At 40.2% G+C, this 27,820-nt stretch overlaps 1 protein-coding gene across 3 annotated transcripts in view; it reads left to right on the plus strand.

Annotated features, from left to right (window-relative positions):
* pde1cb (phosphodiesterase 1C, calmodulin-dependent b) overlaps positions 1-12,756 on the plus strand; it is a 126,843-nt gene extending 114,087 nt beyond the window's left edge. For all 3 annotated transcript variants that reach the window (XM_049598969.1, XM_049598970.1, XM_049598971.1), the window contains 6 exons: positions 349-430; positions 4,072-4,192; positions 5,899-6,068; positions 6,662-6,895; positions 8,357-8,419; positions 9,916-12,756. In XM_049598969.1, the coding sequence (XP_049454926.1) occupies positions 349-430; positions 4,072-4,192; positions 5,899-6,068; positions 6,662-6,895; positions 8,357-8,419; positions 9,916-9,932 (687 nt within the window). In that variant the 3' untranslated portion in view covers positions 9,933-12,756. The remainder of the gene's footprint in view (positions 1-348; positions 431-4,071; positions 4,193-5,898; positions 6,069-6,661; positions 6,896-8,356; positions 8,420-9,915) is intronic.
* The last annotated feature ends 15,064 nt before the right edge of the window (positions 12,757-27,820 follow it).

Consider the following 27,820-nt stretch of genomic DNA (forward strand, 5'->3'; position numbering starts at 1 on the left):
GTTCTCATTATCAGTGCTATTGTTATTTCGGCCGCTTTCACGGGGCTTTTATCTCTCGGGATATGAATCGCCGATAAATAGCTTCTCCAGAGAACATTGCCTCCCGACTCTACATCTCATCTGTTTGTGTCACATCAGACGAGAAAATGAAACACATTTCTGGCCCAAAAGCACTTAAGGGTGGGGGCCAGACAAATCCAAAGCGTGTTGATAGAAGTGTGAGCATATGGTGTACGGCGGCAGCGTGTACGCGTGTGTTTGTGTGAGTATGTCTGGAGGGTGGGGGACATTTTTATAGAAACCAAATACTGAGAATGACTTTGACTGAGGAAGCTGCTGTGTTTCCAGGGGGACAAAGAATCCGAGCTCGGCCTGCCGTTCTCTCCGCTCTGCGACCGAAAGTCCACAATGGTGGCACAGTCCCAGATCGGTGAGTGGCTTCTCCATCTTCACATGCACCACATGTACAGTGGTGTGTGTCTGTATGGGTGTAGTGCTGCTCCAGCTTGAGCTTACTTCAGAAAAATTACATCTCCATTTGTAAATGTGTGTTATTACCACCTAATTGCATAATATTTTGTGTGTTTATATACATGTATATCAATCTGTCAAATGACAAAGTGTGATGAATTTGGTTATTGTGTTTCCTGTGATAATGACAGAATAACATATTGCTTGATAGAGACGTAACATATTGATAAATAATGTTTTCTGCTCTGTCCTTTACCACCTTATCTTTTACTGATTGAGTCTTTTTATGAGAGTTGTAGAATGTAGCTAATAGGAAAGAGTAAAAGTTTGTTTTTTACCTTACCTGAAAAACATGCAGAGGAGGTGACAGCACTTTTCCAGCCTTGAGCAGTGTCTGCAGTTTTCCTCTCAGGTTATTTAAAGCCCCAACAACTTCCACTAAGAAGATAAGGCAGCCTGCATGTTTCCCTGAAAGACCAAATCCAGGGCAACAAGTCTGGAGAGCACTCAGTCATCACTCGTGAATCTTAGAGGATAGGTGTTATCCTACTTAAACACTCTGATGACCACATTTAGACTGCGCAACTTCCATTAAAACAGCATTAGGGAGGAATTTGTTTGCAGCCAGTGTGAAGGGGGCAGGAGGAATAATTACAACAACCAGTAACACTTTCCATGTACAGTACAGGCCAAAAGTTTGGACACACCTTCTCATTCAATGCGTTTTCTTTATTTTCATGACTATTTACATTGTAGATTCTCACTGAAGGCATCAAAACTATGAATGAACACATGTGGAGTTATGTACTTAACAAAAAAAGGTGAAATAACTGAAAACATGTTTTATATTCTAGTTTCTTCAAAATAGCCACCCTTTGCTCTGATTACTGCTTTGCACACTCTTGGCATTCTCTCCATGAGCTTCAAGAGGTAGTCATCTGACATGGTTTCCACTTCACAGGTGTGCCTTATCAGGGTTAATTAGTGGAATTTCTTGCTTTATCAATGGGGTTGGGACCATCAGTTGTGTTGTGCAGAAGTCAGGTTAATACACAGCCGACAGCCCTATTGGACAACTGTTAAAATTCATATTATGGCAAGAACCAATCAGCTAACTAAAGAAAAACGAGTGGCCATCATTACTTTAAGAAATGAAGGTCAGTCAGTCCAGGAAAATTGCAAAAACTTTAAATGTGTCCCCAAGTGGAGTCGCATAAAAACCATCAAGCGCTACAACGAAACTGGCACACATGAGGACCGACCCAGGAAAGGAAGACCAAGAGTCACCTCTGCTTCTGAGGATAAGTTCATCCGAGTCACCAGCCTCAGAAATCGCAAGTTAACAGCAGCTCAGATCAGAGACCAGATGAATGCCACACAGAGTTCTAGCAGCAGACCCATCTCTAGAACAACTGTTAAGAGGAGACTGCGTGAATCAGGCCTTCATGGTCAAATAGCTGCTAGGAAACCACTGCTAAGGAGAGGCAACAAGCAGAAGAGATTTGTTTGGGCCAAGAAACACAAGGAATGGACATTAGACCAGTGGAAATCTGTGCTTTGGTCTGATGAGTCCAAATTTGAGATCTTTGGTTCCAACCGCCGTGTCTTTGTGAGACGCAGAAAAGGTGAACGGATGGATTCCACATGCCTGGTTCCCACTGTGAAGCATGGAGGAGGAGGTGTGATGGTGTGGGGGTGTTTTGCTGGTGACACTGTTGGGGATTTATTCAAAATTGAAGGCACACTGAACCAGCATGGCTACCACAGCATCCTGCAGCGACATGCCATCCCATCCGGTTTGCGTTTAGTTGAACGATCATTTATTTTTCAACAGGACAATGACCCCAAACACACCTCCAGGCTGTGTAAGGGCTATTTGACCAAGAAGGAGAGTGATGGAGTGCTGCGGCAGATGACCTGGCCTCCACAGTCACCGGACCTGAACCCAATCCAGATGGTTTGGGGTGAGCTGGACCGCAGAGTGAAGGCAAAGGGGCCAACAAGTGCTAAACACCTCTGGGAACTCCTTCAAGACTGTTGGAAAACCATTTCAGGTGACTACCTCTTGAAGCTCATGGAGAGAATGCCAAGAGTGTGCAAAGCAGTAATCAGAGCAAAGGGTGGCTATTTTGAAGAAACTAGAATATAAAACATGTTTTCAGTTATTTCACCTTTTTTGTTAAGTACATAACTCCACATGTGTTCATTCATAGTTTTGATGCCTTCAGTGAGAATCTACAATGTAAATAGTCATGAAAATAAAGAAAACGCATTGAATGAGAAGGTGTGTCCAAACTTTTGGCCTGTACTGTACGTATAGGCATTTGACTGAAAAACAAGACAGAACTTACAAGATTAAAATTCCCATTGGATCTGCAAATATGACCATCGGGGAATGTCCCAACAATTAGTGCACATTTTAAGATATATTATGTAACTTATCTGCATCAAAATGTGTAAAAACAACTAGACCAATATTATATGTTTTGTTGAATTGTGTGCTGACATCATCCCAAATGTTTCCAACAATTCTCAAACCCAGAGAAGCTGGTCATTTTAATCAAGGATACAATACGTGTCACGACTGACTGTTGTGTTCTGCCAGAAGCTGTCATAAACTGACTTTTCATCCACTTAAGCTACATTCTTACACTTTTGAGGTTGTTTTTAACTATATTTTTTTAATCAGATGAAGGATTTTAATCATCGGAGAAACAAGCTGAGCAAACGTTAGCAGCAGCTCGGCTCTAGTGTCAAAGAAACACTGATATTTTTACAGTTTTTAACAGTTTTAATCACCTGGTTCATTTGTTTCGGAGGGGAAGAGACCTTTCCGAATAATTCAGCTCCCGATGAAACCTCCTGAGCAATGAACACTGGAGGAATCCTAACTTGAAGAAACTCACTGCAGTGATGGATTGTGAGGCCCCTTGCAGCAGAAAATTACACACTGTACAATGAAGGAACTTTCAAAACAGGATTTCAGAGATAAATGTATGCACTGCCAGAAAGTGTAAAGCAATGATATGATAGTCTGATTCCTATCTCCTCATAACTAGATGTTTTTTGGAAATTAATAGCTGCATGCCACTTGAAAAGATACAAACTCACACACACAAAAGATATGATGAATATCATGAATGAATGATAATACACCATCAGTTGTCTGGATAAGCCATGATTGTTTACACTGCCTCTTCTTATTTTATGTAGTATTTATTTGTCTGGAGCTATGTCTGTGTGTATTTTTTATATCTTGTTTTATCAAAACATGTAAATTAAAATATTCTCCTGAAAAACAGACTTTTTCAAAAAAATGTATACTATCCTTCATAGCTGTGAGCAAAGAGGAATAATTGAAGGCGACTGAGATGAGCATATCGATGATTTTATCAGTGCAGAGCTTCTCATCTGCATCTTGGCAGCTGTGCAGTCTAATGACCCCTCTAACACTTTGTTTCACAGACTTGGTAATTAATTTAAAACATCCTTAATTTCAGAAATTTGTGTTACAGTGATTTTTTGTGTGGCTTTTTTCATCCTGTTGAATGTGAATATGTATAAACTGACACTGATATTTGCTAATTTCTTTGTCACCAGGGTTCATCGACTTCATCGTGGTGCCCACCTTCACTGTGCTGACAGACATGATGGAACGAATCGTCAAACCGCTCATAGATGAAGCCTCCCATTCAGGTTTCGCCGGCTTTAGACGCTCAAGGTGAGCCGCAGCACTTTTTCTCGTTCAGAGAACATTTGAAAACAAACAAAGTTTGGATTGTTCTCTGCTCTTCAGTAGGAGGACTGAGCAGATGGAAGTGGGTGACTGTATGTAAATCTGAGTACTTTTTAATCAACCAGCCTGGTTAATCAAGGATGGAAAAGCTACTGTTTTCTATCCCTCACGTCTCATACCTGTCTGGGTAACTGCTCGCTCAATGACGTGATTAAGCCTCGGCAGCTCCTCTGCAATAACAGCAGCATATCTAATGGAAGTATTGGGAGCAGCAGATGAGTCTCCCATGAGTAATCCATTTCTGTGTGTGGAAATGTCTCCACCTTTCATTGGGCAGAGCCACACACCTTGAAATTGATATTTTAGAGATGCTAAAGTCATCATCCCCGATCAAGAGTGGGCTTCAGTGTTGCACTGGCATACACAATAGCCTCTCAAGATACAAAACAAAGTGATTTTGCCTCCACTCCCTTAATTAACCGGCTCAGTACTTTTCCTCCAGCCACGTACTAAATCAGGTATGTGCAAGGCTTTGAAACCACCCAGATAAGAAAGTACAATCCACTTGCTCCTGCGTAAATAATGATTAAACTATCCAGAAAAAGATCATTTAAAAAACTGAGTCTGGTATTTGTGTCTTTTAAAGTGAGCTTATTAGAAAATACAGCAGTACTTTGGGAGTTTGGCTCTGCGTCTTCCGTTGCACCTGCACATCAATATCAGCCTCCCCTCTCTCCTCAACAGCAGTCATTAGCATCACTCAGTGGGCCTCCAGTCAAAGTTAACCGAGTGGAAACCTCAGATAGCGTTGCCACTTGTGCAGTCTCCTTGTCTTCGTACACACCTGGGTGCTTATGGGTTTCCTTGGACTGTTTCTTCCAGAGCATTTATAGCTGCTTTCAATCATCTGTAACTATGCCTGTGCTCTCTGTCTGCTTCTGACTATCTACCTGCTTTTCAACACGCCTCTGTTTTCTTTAACTAAGGATAGTAATGCTGGTTTATTGGTCCTCCGTTGGACTGAAATGTCTCAACAGCCATTCATGCATGTAACCCACATGATGAATTGAAATAACTAATCCCTAAAAGGGGCACTCCGGCAAACAGCATTGCACATTATCAGGTAAAAATACCTGACCTAACCAAATTCCCATCATCCTCAGTACTCAGTGTTTTAGTGCTAATCAGCTACTTTTAACATGTTGAGATGCTGTCTAATTTAGTGAACACAGTAAACATTATACGTGATAAACATGAGAATGTTAGCATTGTCTTTGTTACCACGTTAGCATGTAGCTCAAAGAACAGCTGCACAGAGCTACTGTCATTGCAGCACAGGTAGGGTACGTTCGTAAAACCAATCTGATGCTCAGCACTACTATGGGAGTGCTGTTGTTGGAAGGAACAGAACGTTTTATTTCTACATGTATTAATCAACGATTACATTCATCTCAGTCATCTTGCTGTTCTGCTGCTCCGTCACCGCAGACAGAGCGCCCAGAGTACGCTCTGCTGCTCTGAGAACATGGTGTTCTGAATGACCGAACGGTATGTTACAACAGCGCTCCGAATTTACCACCGGTTCAGTTTGTGCCAAGGTGCGCCCTGGCACTCGGGGTGAGTATTTCTGAATGCATCCCTAGTTTTGTGCAACTATTTAACTCTCTTCTCTTTTCTCATTTTCTGTCCAGTCTGAACAGTATTAGCTCAGAGGAGACCAAGAGGCAAAGTGTGAAGAGCTCCGACAGCAGCACGTCGGGACACAGCTCTCTGCTGACGGTGGACCTGAAGAACTTCAAGGCGTTGTGGAACGAAGAGGTTTATCAGAACAGAGAGAGGTGGAAAGCTCAGGCTACTAAAGGTACGTTAAAGCCCACAACTTTACTATTGAGTTCACTCTCATTGCTCCTACCAACTTCATTTTCTGCAAAGAAAAGCTCTAAAACCCCACTGTACACTATCTGCTAAGCACCAAACAATACACAGACACAGTTAGCAACTAGCTGGTCAACACAGTGGAGCATTGAGCACCTAAAGACTCAGATATTTCCCTCAGGAGCTGGTATAAACTAAAAGGAAACAGAGTTAAGAGAGAGCTAATGCAGGACTTTTATATAGGACATTTTTCAGGTGGCAGGAAACACGACTTTGAATTAATGCTAACCTTTTTTTGTAACTGCTGAATCTGCAAATAAGCAGCTATTTGCTAACAAATTCATGTTGTCAACTTTAAGTGATAAATGTGTTTACAGCTTGTTTCTGCTGCCACCAAGTGGTCAAAACACAGTGAAGTTAAAGTTAAGACTCACAAAGAGTTCTTAGATCAGTACAGAACAGACGGTCCAGTGAACCCACTCAACCTTTAAGTGAGAATTATTTAACGATGAATTAATGCACACTGACACTCACCCTCTCACATGTGCTAACCTGCCTCCAACCTCCATGTGACCTCAGAGGCGGAGGAGAGAGCTAAAAGAGAAGCGGAGGAGAAAGCCCAGCAGGAAGAAGCTATGGAGCCCCAGGAGGTCAACGCAGAACCAGAACAGCCTGAACCAAAGGAGGACCAAACAGAGGAGGAGGAGCCCGAGTCAGCGGAGGCCACCCGACCGCCAGATGGTAACACGGAGGAAGCAGAGCAGGAAGCACAGCCTGAGAGCGACACACACAAGAATCCTCCACTGCAGAACGGTACGTCCTTTAGCTGTGAAATCCCAAAGCATGATGTGACATACGGCTACAGCACATTAACATGCATACAGTGACCACTGAAGCTGCAGTGAAAGTTCTGTAATCCTGTCTCTGCCCTTTTCCATGATGTTATCAGTGAGGCAGTTTGGATTTGTATAATCACCACACCTTTAGTATCCATTCACTTTTATTTAAGCTGATGCCACAACAAGCACATTAATACAAAAGCCCGTAAGGTTACAATGGGAATCTTTTTCTCTGTATGCAAATGCAGTTCAGACAAAGACTGTGACCTTGTATATTTGTGCAGTGTTTGTAGGAGATATGTGTGTTCACATTACACAACATGTGTTTGGCCTTATCTAGAAAAGGACTTTATCCAAGTAATTATATTGTGAATGAAAAGTATTTTCCTATTGTTTTGAATCAATGCAGGAATAAGATCAACAAGGACGTGGGTGAATCACTAATACCGCAGACTGTAGCTGAATTATATACTGATGAGGAAAAAATCTTTTCAAATATATGGCATTTATAAAGGTTTTATTTTTTTAACGTTTTATAACGTTTCCTCCTATTTTTTTCCCCTAAGTAGCTTTAAAGTTGAAAAAATGAATCATCTTATTCTGCCATTTCTGAGCTATCATTTTTTCCTCTATCAGCTTGTTCCAGTTCTTTGTTGAAGCCGTGTGATGTTTACACTGAGGGGAAATATTTCACACCCAGGACTTCCATGTTTTATGCCTCTGTGTCAGCATTATGTTTTTGCGTTGTTAGTCTGTCCATCCCATCACAAAATGGCCATACCGCAAGAATTCATACGCGAGTTAAGACAAAATTTCACACAAATGTCTAACAGGGTAAAATGATGAAGTGATGACATTTTATACCCAAAAGGTCAAAGGTCAAAATTCTGCAAAAACACTTTTTCTGGCCATTATTCATCACCATAACTTAAGAATGGGGGGGATGACATTTGATCAGATGCTGAATTGGTGACTCTAATTTTGGCTGCCCACATCAAAGCTATGCTGATTGTAAAGATCTTTTGTGCATCCATGTTTTAGAATTTGTAGCTTCTTTGTAGCAACATCCATATTTGAAGTTTTGTCAGCTGTCACAGCTACATATGAGTCTGGACATACATGGATGTAAACTGCAACTTGACTGTTTGGCAGGTGCATACAAAGGTGAGGTTGTGATTCTAGATTTATGTCTCATTTAACAAACATTTTCCCCAGTTTCAGCCAACATGTTTTGTATCGTTGAGAAGTTCTGCAGGTTTGATCTGTGGCTGCTCAGCACGAGTTTGTAATGACTCACCGTTGGGTCACTGAGGGTGAACATGTTTTTACAGACTTCATAAAGGAGGGAGGATGCTTTGAGGATTTTATTTTCTCGTTTGGATAGAGTGCATGTTTGAGTGTGACGACGACTAACACGACTCTTCTGACCTTTCAGGAGAGCTGTCTGAAGGGACTGAATCTCCAGAGGGTGAAGAAAACAAAAACAAAGGAGATGACGGTGAGTTTATTCCTGCAGCCCACGGATATTGACACAAAAATAATCTGTTTCTCAGTATCTGTGTTTGTTAAGTTCATGCAGGTACAACTAAAGCAGCATAATATGATAGTCCTACCATAACTCCTACCATCACAAAGGTTATAACGTTCAGGATGTTGTTTGTGTTGTTTTTGAATTGTATCTCTGTGTTATACAGAGAGGAGTTTCTGTCATTCAGCCTACCCTCATTGTAAAAATCGAGGTATACAGAATAGAAACACTTGTATGCACCTAACAAACTCACCTTTTGGATTAAAATTTAAACCTTAATCTTTAGGACATGGAGGGACAGCATCTGCACGGAAATACTACTCTGCTATAGGAAGAATACTGTATCTGTACTTGTATGGAGATTTTTAGCTGTTGCAGTTTGTAAATGTTGATTTAAAGACAGTTTTGTGATTACACAACATTTTGAATAAACTGTAGGCAGCTTATTAGTCGTGTAAAACATCAGACCATACTGTTTGTTACTTGATCAGAAGATTAAAAAGAAATTTTAATCCATAAAAGTAAAGCTGGTCTTACAACAAATGACCTTTCAAGTGATTTCTCTGTCGCAGACAAATTTCCAATGTGGGAATAAAATCATGAGCATTTTACCTCAGTTGTATGGTGGATATAAAACTCAGTCCGAGCTGTTTAAGTCGGTCTTTTTCTCATCTTGATGTTCTAACACAATCAAACATGGTAAATATATTGTAAGTTTTAAATCTTGGTTAAAGTTCAGTGATGTGAAAGATGTTAGCAACCAATACCTTCGCCCTCTACAGCACAAAACAGGAAGCAGCAAACCAGGTAGACAGATAACATGGAGGGGACTCTGGGGAGGCGCAAGAACATGAACAAGTCTCGGTTCTCTTGTACTGTGGATAGGGAGGAGAAACTGATGAAGATGTGGAGCGAACAAGAGTCTGTATTTAATTCAGCGTGTACCTGATCCAGTAACCAGCGAGACATCTCAATTTTTTTAAACAGTTCACCTCTCATCCTCACAGTCTCCTTCCACTAAAATAGTGCTGGCGAGCTGAGGCAACCAATTCCAAAATGTAAAGTTTGTACACAAATACAGTTTATTGACAAGAACACTGTTGACTGCTTCTTCTATACTTTGTGTTTCTTGAGTTATGTGTTTTTTCAGACACATAAGGAATTGTTAATATGTCATATGGAATAATATTTCCCACCAATTTAAAAGGGAATATAGTTGTAGTCTTGAAAACAGTGACACTGCAAGACCACCAGTCTTTGCAAAATCTTGTAGTGTGAGACTAAAAACTCACGTCTTAAGATGTGAGAGGGTGTCAGACATTAGTCCTCTAAAGGTATTTCAAAGTCTTTTCATGGTCCTCTAATGTATGGTGGGCATTAGTCGTCCTCCAGGGAGATTTCCCATAACAGATGATGAGTTTGTTGATATAAATTATTAATATGACTCATTTGTGTTCCTGAAGCAGAGGTGGCGATGGAATAAGCGAGCTGTGGAGAATCACGGTCACACCGCTGCATCTCTGCTGTCGACCTGAACCTGCTTTTACCTGTAAAAGAAGACACAAACGCACACCAGAGGGGAAAGCCATTAGTTGGACTGTGTCGCCCTCTACAGGACACCAAGAAACTGACATCTTCACTACCTTGTCTCAACTGTTTTTACTTTGACCATGTTTATACTCCCAGAGCTTGTGGCTCCACTCGTGTGCATTATTCCTCCCTTCCTGCTTACTGATGAAGACAATACACAACCTTATGATGCTGGCAGCGATGGCGGGGATGAAGAGGAGCCTTTGAAAGACTGACACTGAAAATGTTGCTTTTCTTTTTTGTTATTTTGCCAATCTTTTTACGTCGCTCTGAGTTGTGTGTCAGCCACAGACATGTAGCCATTGTATAAGTCACATGTTTCACTGCTGTGGTATGTTTGCTCATCTGTCTTAGATTTTGAGGTCACAAGTATCGTCTGCTAAAAGAACATTAAAGTAGAGAAAGGGGTTTGCATCACAATAATTTATTTTGGTACTTACAGAAGAATACATATGTGCAGATTTGTGGGAAATGCAGGATAGAAGGGACTTCTCCAGCTGGGGTTAAACTCACAGGTATATAGCTCTACTGTTTTACTAGAAAGTACTCCTTAAACTGAACTTTTCTTTGTGCTTTAGCAGCTCCTGATGAAGTTATGGCTGATTTTCTCCCATAACATGTTTACTCTTTTAGTGCTTTCCTCAGACATTGTGCAATTCTAATGCGTGTGTTCCTTGCAGCCAGGTTTATATTGATTTTTTTTTTGCGTGTTCCTGTCCTCTTAACTGTATATACTGAAAGTTTGTATATGTATAGATATGAGGAGGAGTAGAAATCCTATGATCCCACAACCCACCTTCTCTTTTTCTTTTTTTGAGGGGGATATAATGTATTGTTGTGATGTCCAAAAATTAGAATGCAACTTTTGCATTTCAAACATATCACACACCCAAGTTTTTGTAACATATATATAAAATCAGTTTTTTCTTTTTGTAACATTCTTTTGCATTTGTTGTGTCCTATATTACGAATCATGCACTAGATGTGTCTAATATCCTCACACTGTACGTCATTTCTTTGTCAAAAGACTTCTTCTCGATGCCTTCTTCTGTGTATTTAAGCTGTAGCAAAAAGTCAACATTGTCGCCGAGTTAGAGAAAAACCTTCTATCTGTATTTTATTTCAGTTGTGTTTCAGCAGCTTCGCCTTCCGAGGTTGTTGATGTAATGTTTTTAAATCGACGTGTTTACAGTGTGCTCGTGCACCTATTAGCCAGTTGAATCCATCATGCTTCTGTGACGCATCCTGAGGCTGAGTCCAAACTGTATCTGCTTCTTGGTCGTTTGCCAGGTTTTTAAAGGCTTGTAATGTTGTGTATAGGAGATGCAAATATTGCTTACTGTGCATATGTAACATACTGGACCTCTGCAATGCTGGTTCAGCTTTTACTATATACTTAATATGTGTAATTGGAAGAAAAGAAGCTTTTTGGCAGTATTTGCATAATGATGGAGATGCTTTTCCCTAAAAATTGTGCACTTTTATTTTTGCTTTGTTTTTAGTTATTTTGGTATCCCAAAATCTACTGTGCCAAGATCAACTTCTTGGCATGTTATTTTAAAGTATACTGTACATACTGGTACATATACTGAGACGTAGAGTATATAGCGTTCAAAAAATGGTAAATAATTTAACATAGACATTTATATAAAGCTGTAGGAATTATTTTTAGTCTCTTTGTTTCAATGCACACTCCTCATTTTTATATTATAACAGGAACTTTAGTATCGCGCAGTTTTATCACGCGATGTAACCACATGCTACTTTCTACCTAAAATATACAGTCGGTGGTTAGCAAGCCAGCTGGCTGAATGTGTGCCTATATATATGTAATTTCCATATGACACCTTTCATCTGTAGGAAAAACTAATTTTGTGATGTCATTTGAATCTGTGCTGCTCCAGGCACAGTCAAACAAAGCAGTCCATATCTTCCTACAAATCTTCACACTAAAGAGTCGCAAGACTTTAGACTCTGTTAGAAAGTCTGTCTGTAAAGTCAGCGGTTTGATGTTGCATAAGTATTTATAGTGGTATATTTTGCTCTTTTTTCATTTACAGAAATCTATTTTATAGCTGTATAGCTTCTTTTGTTTTACTGTACTGTTCGCTGGATTGTCCAAAAGTACGTCCTCAACGCGTGATGACATTTTTCTTTTTGTCATTTTGTCTCTCCTCTCTGGTTTTACTCGGTCCCTGTGTGTGTGTCTGTTCGATATGTTTTATTCCACCAGCTTGGAAGTCAGAAAAATTCAAGTGGCTCAAAACTGTACATTTAAAGTGTAACAATCATATAAGAAAATTAGATTTATAAATAGAACAAATACAACACTCATTGTGTGCTCAGAATAGCCTGCCTGATACTTGGTGAAGCAGAATCTATTTTCTGTACCAAGGGACCAACACATGTACAGTCTTGTAGTTTGCTCTACCTTTCACTTGCTACTGTGATAGCCTACTGTATGAATATTTAACACGAATTTATACCGACCATAATCAGAAAACATAGCTGTATTTATGACATGTAAAGACTTCTAAACATGGTGTTTTGTAATTGTTACTACAGGACAGATTATTTGTTGTTTGTTTAATGCTTTGTTTCCTTGTTTAGTCTGAATCACTATAATGAAGGATCTTAAACTGTTCTAGTGACTGAGGTTAGATGGATGTAAAGCGTGTGTGTGTGTGTGTGTGTGTGTGTGTGTGTGTGTGTGTGTGTGTGTGTGTGTGTGTGTGTGAGAAACTGCCGAAAAATACTTAATGTGCATTTCTGATCTCCTCACTGTGACCTGCTCTATCAATGAGAGTGTGATGAGACGAGTGTGTGCGTGCATGTGTGGGTATGCGTGTGTGTGACAGAGAGAGAGAGAGAGAGAGAGAGAGAGAGGGATAAACACAAAGTGATGCAGTGGACTGTTTAAAGCTGGCAAACTATTTTCATCACAAAAAATATCTAATCAAAAAAATCATCAAAAATATATTTCAGCATTTTTTCCCACTTTAAAGATTCAATTCTCATCTGTTTCATACACCAAGTCAAACTCATTCCCCTGGATATATTTACAAAGATGAAACAGAACAGACATATTATAAATGTCATGTTGGCATGAGACCACTTCAGGTTTAACCTCCACTACATCCCTGAATGAACTGACAGACTAAGAGAGTGCGAATGGGTGTGGGTGTGGGTGTGCATGTATGTGCATGCATGTGTGTGTCACTGTCCCATGCCGGCCAGGCGGCCGCGTGTGCCACCATGCTCTGTGACTGCACAGCCGTATCAATAAATCTGGACTCAAAGGGCTCAGATCATGTCTGCCTGTCTTCATTTCTACAACACCAGCACAGAGGTATGTGACATATTTAAAGGGGCACTTCGCTAATGTTACTGACAAATGATCAGTTTCAGCCTGTTTCTTATTTCCAGGTTGTCAGATATCAATGCTTTGTCATACCCCTAGGCGTGTCATATTAACACCAAAGGCACACTTAATCATGTTGTTTAGATACAACAGGCTTTCAGCTAACTCAAATGTAAACCCATCTCTGACAATGAGAGCAAATGACAGAGAATAAAGAGGAACAAAGTCCAAATAGGCCAAAGGGGAGGGGTCAAAAAAACATGACCACTGAGGAAAAAAATTGGGTGCTGTCACAATATATAACAATTCTTACTTTATTTCACTGTTGTTTCCTTTCTATTCATTTAGCATTGAACCTTTTTTCTTGTTACCAAATACGTTAATTATACAGTACATATTTACATCATTTTCATTTGCAATTTCTTGCAATGTGTTTTTTTTTGTCTAGTAGGGCGACACCGATATATCATGTGACCTGTGTCACATGACGCCTACATGAGCTCTTAGATTGCACACCTGTTTCCAATACATTTCACACCCTGATGAAGACTCTCTAGTTGAAATGCATTGGTTGATCCATGTATTAATAACAGATTTTTAAGTGCAGTCAGAGCACCTTGTATGCATTTTTGGACCGCCTGTCTGCACCATGGAATTTTACACTGAGTAAGCTGGCCAAAACATGACTTGACAATGGGAGTTTGTGTCTTGTGAGAAACCAAAAGACAGTGTATTTTAACATATAGGTGGGTAAATCACATGTTCATTTATGTCACAACTTATCTACTTTGACCCAAAACATGATCTTTTTTTCTAAACTTAAACAAGTAGTTTAGTCACTTGTATCTAACTGTGACTGTTTCATATTATCCATGTGTTACCATGTGTTTCAGCTGTGCGTCACATAGAGACACCAAAGGGTACCCCGTGTGTAGCAATAACACGTCAAGCAGCGTGGCAAGATGTTGCTATTGGACGACCTTGGAATGAGAGTAAGTTGGAGCAAGCAGTTACTTGTCTATATATTTCAAGCCTGTCTTAAAACAATAATCATGCGCCCATATGAGCATTGAAACAGGTTTTTCTACTTATTCCATCTGTTTGCACTGACCATTAAAAGATCTAACTCTAATATGCTTTCAGCATCAGTGATGAGGGTCAAAATCAGTGGTTGTTGCTTGGTGCAAAACTGTAAGAGCAGTTTAAAATTCCCTCTTTGTGTTTTCACAAACAGTGTTTCCTGTTAAGCTGCAGTGAAGGACAGAAACAAAAAGAGTGACATTTATACTAAGAAGACTGTAACACTGGAAGATATTCACAGGATTTTTCACAGTCACACTGCTAAACCCTTATATCAACTTCAGATAGACCTTGTATTGCATTTTGTCCCCATCTCTTACACTGAAAGCACTCAGTATGAACAGGAGAAATAATTACAGCAAAAAAAAGCTGTCTCCATGGTTATATAAGCACCTGACTGTTGTTTTAAGATCGTATCCTTTAAAAGCAACATCACATACAGCTCAAGGTGACATCACCGAATAGCTTGCTCCATCCAACCAACACCCCAAAGTCCAGGTATTATATTTAATGTACAGAAAACAAAGGCAGCATCTGTTATCTGATTATTAAACTCACTTTGAATTGATTATGTGAATAATGGACAATTTATTTTTATTTTTCTGTCCGTAGACTAATTGATAAAATAATCCATTTATTTTAATCACAGTATATATTACTTGTATAACCTAGTGTGTCCATTTTAATCAGAAGAGAACATGAAGCAAAAATGTTTAGAAAGTAAAGCAGAAGATCGTCTTCACCTGTGCTTACCAGAGCATATGAGTAACTAAGCTCATTTATGAAACAACTTCACAGAGATTCTCTGTATAACAGGGTGTGTTACACCACTGTGCTAAAAACAAACTTGCAGAGATGAGGTGCAGACTGGCAACAGTCTCAGTTATGTAATGTAGTCTCCTTGTGTAACTGCGACGCCACATTTTAGTAAAAGTGTATGGTGCATGATCCTATTTTTATTTTATAACGAATCACATATTCTCAGTGTCTCCTGTGTCGGTTTTAATCAGTGACCAATCAGGAGCGTCCCACTCAATCAGGTGAAGTGTAGCATGAAAGGCTCACAAACTGAAGCCAGAGGAGATGTTCGTTGCATTCTGCACACACAGAGGTGAAACTGATATCATTCACCATGGCTCAGTTCCATTAAGCGTCCCAGTAAGCTGTTCCAGTGAGCCTGTATTCACCACACCAGGGCCTCCCCTAAATGGAATGCAGCCACCATTAACCTGTGCTTTTCCTACAATGCAATGTCAAAATGTCTGCTGTGAAAAAGGTCTATAGACCCAAATTGCACACACCCATGATGTATAGGACAGATGCATGCTGGGTGTGGGTAACATGCTAGACACTACAATGCCAGCAGTGACATCTGCGGAACTTTGACCTTCAGTGAGGAGTGTGAGGACTTTCTGCTGTTTGTGATTGGCTGAGTGGACTGGATATATTCTACTCTGAGATGAACGACTAAAGAAGTGTAACCTGAAGCAGACTGAGGAGGATCTTGCCGTGCTCCAGACTCACATTCAGCCTCTTGGACAGGTAAGTAGCCCACAAAAACAAGCTCTTTGTTATAGTTGTAACTTTCTCAGGAGGAGAAGTAAATGTTACCTGGCAACATAGCATCATGTTTGTGTGTTTCAAGTTATTTAATTAGTATAATGCTTGTTGCACCTGCCCAGAGGCGTAACCTAGGTAGCAGGTATTATGATGGGCCCTGGTGCATGCTAGTTACTGGTTATAAGGCACACACACACACCAGTTGCAACTGTTTATGAGAAAGCTATAATTTTGGGAGCTTTGCTACTTTTTCCTCCTGTTGGTTTCGCTCTTGTCCTTCCTTACTGCCACTTTTATTTTAAAAGGCATGACTGCATGCTGCAGTGTGCTCAGCTTGTCAGTCTTGACAGATTTTTTGCACCTAAACTAGTATCATGTTGTCACACGATCAAATAGAGACTTGACATTAGATGACATTAACACAGACGTACCCAACAATAATCACTGCATATCTGTGTAGAAGAAGAAAAGGAAGATATAATTCTGATCCCTGAGGGGAAATTACATTTCTTTTCACTCTGCTGTCATACACACACAGGCTGTAATACACACACATGCACAAACAGGACCTATACATGCATTAAATGGAGAGCTATCAGAGCAAGGGTGCTGCCTTGGACAGGCGTCCCAAGCAGCTGGGGGTTCAGTACCAGTCCACCCTCCATATTTGGTCCAGGTGGGGACTTGGACTGGCGACCCTCTGGTTCCCAACCCAAGTCCCTATGGACTGAGCTACTGCTGCAAAAATATAAAGGAAACAAGACAAGACAAGACAAGAAAATCATGATGGAGATGGGTTTGCATTTTTTAGGGCAGATATCGTGAACTCAGCGGGCCCCAGGTGCAACCACACTGCCTGCACTGTCTGTATTTACACCCCTGCACCCGCTCCAGTGTCCACTCAGCCCAGTGGTTCCCAAGTGGTCCAGCCATGGGGTCCAGATTTCTCCTAAGCCATTAGTTTAAGGTCCACACAGTTTAATATATTCAACATCAAACTTGCATTTGGCTATGTAGTTGGACTAGTTTTCTGTCTCTGTCAAGTAGCTGTCCTTTAGTCGCTCACTGTACAGCAGGGAACAGCACTACAGATTAAAAGCTCTGTGCCAGAAATTCACTGTACTTCAATATAAAGTGTGATTTTTACAAAGTTGACATGTTTGCGAGTCACTTGCGGTCTAACAACATCAATCTCATATAGAATATACCGTATTTTACAATAGCTCATAATATAAAGATATTTAAATCTCATTAGATTGAAATTAAGAAAATATGACATCTATTAAAACTGCTATGCGAACAAAACCAGTGGTAGGTTAACAGGAAGGATTCAGGCTTTAACAGTAGGTCTTTGATAAATATTTGTTTTCAGATTTACTCACAAAAAATTTAAGTGAAAAGCAAGAACAGTAACATCTCTCGCACTAGATTTAGCCCAGAACTCTTTACATTTAGTGGAAGCCAAAGCCCAGTGTGTACTCAGATGTGTCTCACAGTCAGTAATCCACTAGATGTCTCTGTTAGACTTCAAATCACACCCGAGCGCCACCAACACCACCTCTCTCAGCCTCCGAGGGCCCGCAGCACTAAAAATGATCCACCGACTTGATGTATACAATGTCACACTCCCAGGATAGTCAGTATATAGCTCTCTATCCAGCATATAGGCAGCTCCACAAACATTACACACAGAACGCATATTTATCACAAGCAGCATGCATATTCATGGGCAGGTTGATGGAGCTCGTGGAGGGATGTGTATGAGTTCTCAGCACAGCGCTGAGTGCCGAAGCAGAAGGCGAATGTTAATTCAATTATACGGCAGCTGTTCCTTGGTGCCCATGGCCACTGTGTTTGCACTAGAACAGAAATCTTGTATTAGGTCCCTCGCCATAAAAGACCATTGCCAGGCATGAAAATGGGGACTGCCTGTAACCAAAAGCCATCAACCGTATTTTAAAGAGCTTTTAATGCTTATTTTTGGCACGATTGAGGAATTTGGTGAGGCTGCAAAGTAAGATTTGTGGGTATTTTGTTTTTTGCTGTTGTTGTGGCTCACTGTTGATTTACAGAGCTTTTGTTTTTGGTCATTATTCTTTTGAATAGTCAATCTGCTTGGAAGTAAAATGTGCAAATGAGTTTCTTTTTCTGATATTAACTCCAGTCAAGGGTGGTTGGAGTGTGTGTCCTGTGGTGGCTGTTCCATCATTTTCTTATGTGAATGTTTACAGATACATAAATTCTTCTCCTTTCTTTATGTGCATGTGTTTACATTCATGTGTCCTCTTGTGGATTCATGCTCAGGACCATGTACGTCTTGGTCTAACAAATGCATTTATGTGAGTGCTGGTATTTGTGCTCCACCCCACCTCCTGTCCCAGGCTTGGGCTGAGCTCCAGTATGACTTGGTAGAGGAAGAGTAGGAGGAGGAGGAGGAGGAGGAGGAGGTGGGGGTGTGAAGGCATCCGCCAGCCTGTCCCTTCATTACCCGGCTCCCTGAGACTCGCTCTCTGTGATTTAATCACATGGCCACTGGCGGGGACTGCTGCTCTGATGTTACCCGGACCTGCTAATAAGTTTGCTTTTCCTTCATCAAAAGGAAAGCAGCCACACCTGTGGGAAGGATGAGCTCAGCTGCACATTACGTATGTAAAATATATGCATGTATGCAAATGTGGAGGCACCTAAATAAAAAAAAAAGTCTGGGTTATTGTCCTCTTATCACACTTACACAGATGGCAGAGATAGTAAAAAACAGGGTCCAGCTCAGATTATTTTCATTATTGATTGTTTAATCTTCTGATACTTTTCTCTGTTATTTCTATTTCTTTAAAATGTGAGAAAATTGTAAATTGCATTTCCCAGAGTTCAAAGTGAAGTCTGCAGTTTGTTTGTTTGTCCAACAAACACCCAAAGATATTAAATTTACTGTCATATAAGGCGAAGATAAGCATCAAATCCTCACATTTGAGAAGTTGGAACTAAACGTTTGGCACTTTGTGTGAAAATTAATAAATCAAAGAATAGCTGCCAAATGTATAGCAAATAAATACTGTAAATAAAATCTGATGCTATCACAGCAAGGCTACAGTACAACCGGCCCTTTGGGAATCCATCCTTTAACCTCACCAGAGCGGACAGCATGTTCTCGCCACTTAACTACACACGAACGTGTCACGCAGCATGTAAAGTAGACATTGCATATCAAGCTGTTTAATAAAAATTAAACCCCATCTATCCACTGGAAAGAGCACAGAGCTCTATTTAGAGTGACTGATCGAGAGCCCAGAATCAAAGGGCCCTGTGGCACGAGCTGCTAGTGTGTCTGGGAATTGGCCCAACTCTTAAAGAGCCAAGCTTCCCTCATCTTGACTGGGGGCAGACCCCCAAATAGGAAGAAGCCATTTCTGCTGGCAGCCAAGTGGTTCCTCTCTGGAAGGCTGACAGGTGAGGAGCTGTGGCTGCCAACTGTAACCCCTCCACCCTCCTCCATTCCATCCCCCCCCCCCTCCCCCCCAAACCCTCAGGTGGGCACAAGGGGCAGGGCAGAACCCCATCATGGCTCCAGCATTGTGACGCGCAGCAGATGATGCAAGTTGCAGAGGGCATTGAGCTCCCTGATGTCTGTAGACAAAGATCTGCCGTGAAAGTGGGTGTCGCTCCAGTAGGCTCCACAGCAGTGATGGAGGACAGGGAACAGAAATATTTCAACTATAAAACTGAGAGGAGTGAATTTAGAATAATAAAAAGATGTGACTGAACGTGTCTCGCTGTCATCATTAACTCTGTAGTGGAAGTAACCCACATTTACTGTACCAGTACTTTTCTTTCATTGTACTACTTTTCACTTCTACTCCGCTTAATTTTAAAGGAAAATATTGTACCTTTTAGTCAACTACATGCATCTAACAGCCATAAGTTACCTTGTATATTATTTTTCAGTGGTGGAGGAAGCACTCGGCTGCTTTAACACACGAGAATAAGATAAATAACATGCAATAAAATGTAATCTATGTAAAAGATAAAATAAGGAAGGCCAAGACTAAAATCAAGATAATAAATGGGAATTAATAGCAATAAAATAGACACACACATCAGATAAAGTCAGGATATGCTTTCCGATAGAAGTATGTTTTAAGGAGATTTCAAAAGCTCTGTCCCCTATGGTCTTCAGTCTGGACTCTGGGATAAGCACAAGATGTCTACCTGAGGATCTCAAACTACGCATAGGTTCATAAGGGACTAACAGGTCTGAAATGTAATCTAGAGCAAGGCCATGAAGAGCCTTATAAGTCAGCAATACAATTTTAAAGTCATTCCTAAAAAAAAATAGTGTTGTTCTTCTATAATGTAGGCAACTTGTTCTCGTTCCCAGACTATCAAAATACCCTGCTTGGGCGGCACCCTTGGCAGTGGCGTAGGGTAGCTACAATAGGCCCCAGTGCACGCTATTGTGCACATAAAGTCTCATCACATGATCAGAGACTTGAGACTTGACACTGGATAACATTAACATACATATCACCCAGCAAACATCTGTGCATATCTGTATATGATTAAAAAAAAATACCAAAGAAAAAGAGAAGGCCCCGGTGCAATCGCACTGTCTATATTTACGCCCCTGGCCCCCGGCAGTGATGCCACTTACTGTAGCATATGTGTGACACACAGGGCTTTCCATCACCTCCATCGTAAACCCATTCAAGTCATTTTTAGATGCTCACCGCAACGGATAGAGTCTAAAGAGCAGGAAACACTAGACAAACATTGGACTGTGATCCAGGAGAGCAGTATCTAAGGCCAACAAACATCTGTTATGGCATTTGTAGCACTCAAAGCCAGATGTTTTTTTAAGCAACATCTGTGATCTTTTCCTAACCATAACCAAGTAGTTTTGTTGCCTAAACCTAACCATCGACCCCTGACGTAAGTTGCCCCACATGACTAACATCAACTAAGATCTTTTCTTAGTCTTTTTCTCCAAGCAGAACCAGAGATATCATCCTTACTACTATACATGGGTTTGTCTTGCTGGCCCCTACATTACCCACAATGCAACTCGACCACAAACAGTTCAGTCAACAATCCAGGTGTGTTATGCTAGTAGCAGGTAATGAAGCCTCGAGTCATTAGCCTCAAGCAGAGATGAGGAGCATACTACAGATGTCTAGTAAGCTCATTTCTTTCCACCTCCACACAGAGAGATTTTCTTTATTTTCAAACTCGTAGTCTCCCTCTGGAGCCACAAAGGTCTTTATACATCTTTATTCACACATGCTGTAGTACTCTCCAACACCTATAAATAAACTTTGATGTGTAAAATCAGAGCAGTTCCCCTTAAAGTAGAAGTAGCAATGCACATTTTGCTGGTAACACCTCTGTACTTTTTGTTAAATAAGATTTTGAATGCAGGACTTTAACAGCATTTCACATTGTTGTATTATTGTTGCTCAACCAAAGGATCTAAATACTTCTTTCACAATTGTTAACTTCTCCGTAGGGACAAGAAATCAACAGAAAGCTCCTCCTATTGGCTGCTGAAGCAGTACCAACAATATTCACATGAATCACTGGTGAAGAACTCCAAAGATAATACTTATTTTTGTTTCTTTATGTTGACTCCATTTTCAGCTGCTGTTCATCATGCAGCACTTTGCCTTTAAATCAAAGCCAGTTTAACGCTGCAACACCATGTTGCTCGCTCTTGCTAAAACTGGTTAAACACAGATGGCATGGTGTCATGTTGAGATATTTCCAGCAACGTTACAATGGAGTTTAATAGGGTGGAGAAGTAGGTGGAGTTACTCTGAACAGCCAGGGGTGAGTTTACTTGTTGTGATTTATGAATTCTTGCATCTTTCATTTTCTGTGCAGGGATGTTGTCAGTCTGAATGCAGCTTTAGAAGTGCTGGTAGGTGCATTTTTTAAAACTTTGTACGGGACTGGTTAGTTGTCACCACATTGAAACAGGAGTCTGAAGCGAGGACATAAGGTCTGAGGTGGTTGTTTAGGATTACCCATCAGGAACAGTGATGAAAGATGATGAAACAGGTCATTTGTTAAACAGATTTAAATGTAGGTCAGACTCAAATTGAAAGAATCCACTCTCTGCCAACCAGAACCATATTGTAAAGTGCTGGGTGACGTGATGTTAACTGCATGGATTCTGTCACTGTCAAGAATGTGTTATGTTCAGCTACAGTAAAAAGGTTTCCGTTATGTCAGTGGACATGTTACTCCCAGTGAACTTATGTTTCTAGACGCTGTGGAGCCCGTCAGTCAATACTTGCACCTACGACAGTGATTTGTGTGAGATACCCACCTGTGATTGGCTGAGGCATGAGGAGGGAGGGTTGTTATTTTTGCTAGTTCAAGTGTGTGTGCGTGTGTGCGTGTGTGTGTGTGTAAACCCGTGTGGGAGTTGTTGACGCAAAATGCAGAGAACACCTTATAAAGCAGACATGTTTGTTGTTTTGTCGTTGGCTATGGCCCGCAATAGCCTGGGTTAAAGTTAAGGAATAAAAAGCCAGCAGAGTGAGTTCACGCCTCGTAGCCTCATGGGTAAGGGATGCTACAATATTTTGATAAAGTAACTGTAATCCCTATTCTTCCCTGGTTACTCCATATGACTCTTCAGGCCTTTACACACTGGGGACATGATAATTAAATGCAGCAAAATGCAAAATACTCCAGTGTGAATATTTTGCATGCAAATTTGTGACAACTAACATACTGGGATTAACCCGGAGCAGCGTCTTGTTGTCCGGCTTAGTTAAGGTGTTGTGTAACCTCAGCTACTATAAGGTATTTTATTAAGTTTCCGTGTCCAAGTAAAATGCTCTGAGTGAATCTACTTGGGTGGCAAACAGCTACGTAGAATATATGCAATATACAGTATGCTGTATTGATTTGGACCACAGAGCCTCCGTACTGTTGTTTTATAACCCTCATAAGTATAGACACAACATGATTGGTTAAAAGGGGAACACCACCTAAATTAAGAATATGTTATGTCCATGGCCTATGAAAGTTCAGTCAATATTTGTGAACATGAGCTACTCTCAGTCAAAGCCAGAAATCAGAGAAGTAAGTCTCAAACTTGTGAAGTCTGGAGCTGCTCCACAGACAATGAACGGGTTAGGTCAGCTTATTATCAGAGTCTGCACCCTGACACTCGTTGGCCCTATGTCTCTTTTAAACCGTGTACTATTTGTGTTCTGTTTGAAAGTAATAATATTAAAAACAAAAGTTCCAAAAAATGTGTTGACATGCAAATTAATTGCACGAGAAAAACAAATGCCCCCGGTGTGTAAAGGCCTTAAAACATAATATGATGCACTCTTTCTTCCACTTAAAATATGACTGTCTAGGCATTTTGTTTTTCAGAAACAAGATTTAAAGTGTAGTAGTCTTATTCCTACAGGTCTTGTGTGATTGTGTGTGTAGGATTTACTTATATTGACAGCAATGGAATGTAATATTAACTGTTTTCATTTGTGTATAATCACTTGTAAATGAGCAACGTATCCTCATAGAATGGTTCGTATGATATCCTACAAAAAATGCATACACAACAGTTTATATATCCTACAATTTAGCACCCCACATGAGCTTACATCCTTAGCATACAGTTACACAATTAACGTAAAGTGGTTAGGTTTAGAGAAAGAAAAATGGCAAGGACGTACCTTAAATTGCCTCGAATTTCATTCGAAGTTCACGCGGTACCAAACATATAACTCCAGGGGAAGGTCCTGGGGGAAAGTTTGGGCTTTTGTGACCCATCAATCACCCCAAACTGCCTCCTTACAAGACTGCTCAGGGCTGCTTCCTTGTTTACTCATCTCAAGGCATTGGTCATGTGATCGCAGCCTTTCAAAGTACGTGGGATATGCACAAATGGGTGCATCACTTTTTGGAGGGAAAAAAAGCTAGCTGTTTCCTTGTTTCTGGTCTTTATGCTAAGCTAAGTGTTAAGCTAAGGTATCAATCTTCTCATCATAATCTTGGCAAGAAGGTAAACAAGCATTTTTTTCCACATAGTTAAACTATCCTATAAGAAAAGTAAGGCAATGTTATCAGTGGTTCTCCTCTATTTCATAAGCTATAAAGGGGAAAAAACATTTTAAACAATAGTCATATATGTAATCATTGTGACACTAGCATAACCAATGTATTCTATGTGGCTGACCATGTATGTGATTGAACAGCACTGTGGTCAGCAAAAACAGATCATTCTGATACTAAAATAAATGAAGTGAGTGAAGTTTGAACTGAATTAACACCGCACACTAGAAACTCTTTCCACTCAGCACTATGTTAAGAATGAGAATTGGTTTCGACTGCAGGGAGGCGACGGGGAGTTGAGGACAGTTGATGAGGGAAGAGGGAGAAAGACATCGTATCAACACTTGGAGTGTCGATTAGGTGAGAAAACGACATTACAGCCCTGTCAATCATCTTGGCGTCATGCTTGGAGGGGAAAAAAAGCAGAGCTGCCATTAAAAAAAAAAAGCGTAAAAGTTGGAAGTCAGTCAGGCAGTAGAATCAAATGCACGACAAAAATACTTCAAACTTCATTGTAATGAGCTTATTGTTGTTAGGCTCCTCTTATTAATACCTGTATTCATATACATTAGCATATAGCTACTGTAGGTCAGACTGTGAGTCTATCATACATTTCATACAATACTTTAACAAACTAGAGATGTGACTTTTACTTAAATATGATATCTGACACATTTTTATTTATCTTATCACTTTCTGGGTATGGAAGTGTCGCATTCTACCACAACAGATTGTCACAGCCACTTTGAACGTGTGCGAACAGATTGTGCTTTGAAAAAGAAACGGGTGCCTCCAGCAACATTTCACGTCTGCATCCCATCTCTGTCTGAAAACGGGACTAACATCTTTACATTATACATCTTCAAAAACATATCCATTATTCATATCCACATATTTTAATACTATTAGCACTTCTATGCCACCCACCTAAATACCTGTGTGTTTCCTATCAAAGGAGCAGTGACAGCCAGAGTTACTTTGTTTGGGTGTAAAGAAATGAGTTGGGATTAAAAAAGTATTTGGACTATCACACAGAATTAAATGAGATCTGTGGAGTGATTATATTTTTGTGTGCTATAATGTTTTGGATACAAACACAAACGGGCGCAGGAGAAACTTTGCTTTTTACCCTCTTGCTGGATTGTTGTTTGTATAGACAACAAAGGCACACACACACACACACACACACACACACCGTGCTCCCACCTGTGTGGGTGGGAGGTGTGGCCACTCAGCAGCTGAGTGGGGCAGCATATGGAGTTTCTAATTGGGTAGAACAGCACAGCTGGAGGACACCAGTCCAGGACCTGGCCTCTGGTAATCAGTCCCACAATCCTCAGCCCTCCTCTGCATATCCACCGTGCTGCATGTGCGCCTTCAGTGGGTGGGTGGGGGGTTGTTGGATGTGTTTCACTGCTGAAACCAATATGAATCTTGTCCACTAAGAGCACTTTGCAACATGTTTTCCCTTTTGGGTTAAGGCTGTATTTAAATCCTGATTGTGGCCATTGACAGCCTGGACTTCCAGTTCTTGATGACATTTAGCTCTACTTGCTTCTTGGCTGCACTTATTTCAAATTCATTTGGACAAAATAATCTCCCAAATGAGTATAATGCAATATCGACCTAATTTCTTAATTATACTAATTGATTCTGACCAGATTTTTTGACAAAATGTCTGGCTGCACCCAGGTGAGAACAGTCACAGCTATAAAAACCCATCCATACAGCGTATTATTAAGGATATCACTGTGTGCTGTGATTGGCTGGTGGGGATGGGCCATGATGATGCCATAAGTGTGTGGGGTTTATATAAACAATGGGTTGGGCCTAATCAGTAGTTGTTCTTTTTAGCCTGAAATTTATATGGATTAATTAGAAATTGCAATATTTATTACCTATGAGAAAAGTATTTACAGAACAGCCTCAGAATTAAGCTTCAGATAAATTTTAAAAGAGTAATAGATTAAACATAGTTACCCAAATGAGGATTTTCCTTTATCATGAGTACAGATAATGACACATTTTACTCGCATTATACAGTACTTGTAATCGTAAAAAGAACATCTGTACTAGATACTTGTTTCATCCGAGTTTTTAGCTCAATCCTGTTGGCTAGAACTCCTTACACTGATGTGTCTAGGTTGGAAGTGGATAGGATTAGGTCAAAGAGGTTATACTGTATGGTGATAGTACTAGACAACCTCAGATACTCTCTGAGATCAAAGAGGTAATTTTACCTTAAATGTCATAACTCACCCTTGACCAAATGTAATGTCATTTTAACAACCGAATACTAATAAATTAAATGAACAAAAATCATGGAGGCTATTAAAAATTAAATTTGCTATAACAGGTTTGTTGAAAACTTACTAAGCTATTAAGCTAACATTAGCTATGCATTAGCTTGCTAGCCATGTTAATATTAATATGCAAGTTGGGTTTTTAGTTCTTCATAGTTCTCTTCTTGAATCAAACAAAGTGGATCTGGGGTTAACGTTAGTTGATTTGGAAATGAAGGGAAGTGCATTGGCGTTAAGCACCACATCAAGCTGCAAGTCTTTTATGATTTTTGAGTTGAGTCTATAATCATCAAATTTGTGACTCAAGTCTAACTTCCGTCCAAGTTTTGTGACTCGAGTCCACACATCCGCCAGGAAGTCAAGCTATGGTGCTTAAAGACAGTCCATGGAGGGAGTAAGACATGGGCAGTACAGGGCTTTCACAAAGGAGACTGGGGTTTCAGTTCTGTGTGAGTGAATGATTTTTTTTAGAATTAGCCAACTTAAGTTTTTAGGATGTACGACAGAAAGCCTGTCAATCGAAGTGACCACACCCTTATATATGCTTACCTTTAAACCTTAATAAAATGGAAATGGGTGGGTTATAAAAAAATTCACCTTCCACACAGTTGTCATTAACAGAGAAATTGGCTGTAGAGACAAAAAACATTTTTTTGCACGAGGCTGTAGACATGTTTATTTCTGCTGTAAAGTAGGGCATTTTAACATGGGTGTCTAAGAGGACTGACTCACTTTTGGAGCCAGCCTCAAGTGGCCGTTTGGAGAACTGCAGTTTTCTGCAAGTTGACTTCAATTTTCTGCCCTGGAGGTTGCTGGTAAAATGTCACCGATTATGTTTAAAACCACAACATAATTGGGAACACAATTTTGTGCTATAGGAAGGGTTGATTAAAAAAAATGAAACACTTTTAACCAACTTATCTGACAAGTTGCAAAATGTTCTTATTGAATGTACTTGCAAAACATTCTCTGACATTATATTGCATTTCTTTTTTCTGTACAATATTTGCTCATAGCACCCAAAGGTTAGGTGATGATACTGATTTCAAACTTAATGTTTAGATACTAAAATCACTACAGATAGGGGGAGATGGTGGTCTTGGTTACATACTAAAATCACAAAGTAACTTGTGATTCCATAATATTACGATACGCTGACCACAATAAAGATGGTATCACGATACAGAGAGTATGCGATACTTGACACATTGCAAGACAATTATCTGCGATAGACACAATATCTGCATAACTGAAGGGGAAAATTCCCCTGAAAAGATAAAAATCTGGAATTATGTACATATTCAGTGCACTGTCAGCTTCATGTCTTCACTGTTTGAAGACTTCGCTTAGTGTCTCTAACAGACAACACTGATGGCCCTCAGGGATGTAAAAGAAAGCTTTGCTTTAAAC

The sequence above is a fragment of the Epinephelus fuscoguttatus genome, linkage group LG15, assembly GCF_011397635.1.
Source record: "Epinephelus fuscoguttatus linkage group LG15, E.fuscoguttatus.final_Chr_v1".
Lineage (NCBI taxonomy): Eukaryota > Metazoa > Chordata > Actinopteri > Perciformes > Serranidae > Epinephelus > Epinephelus fuscoguttatus.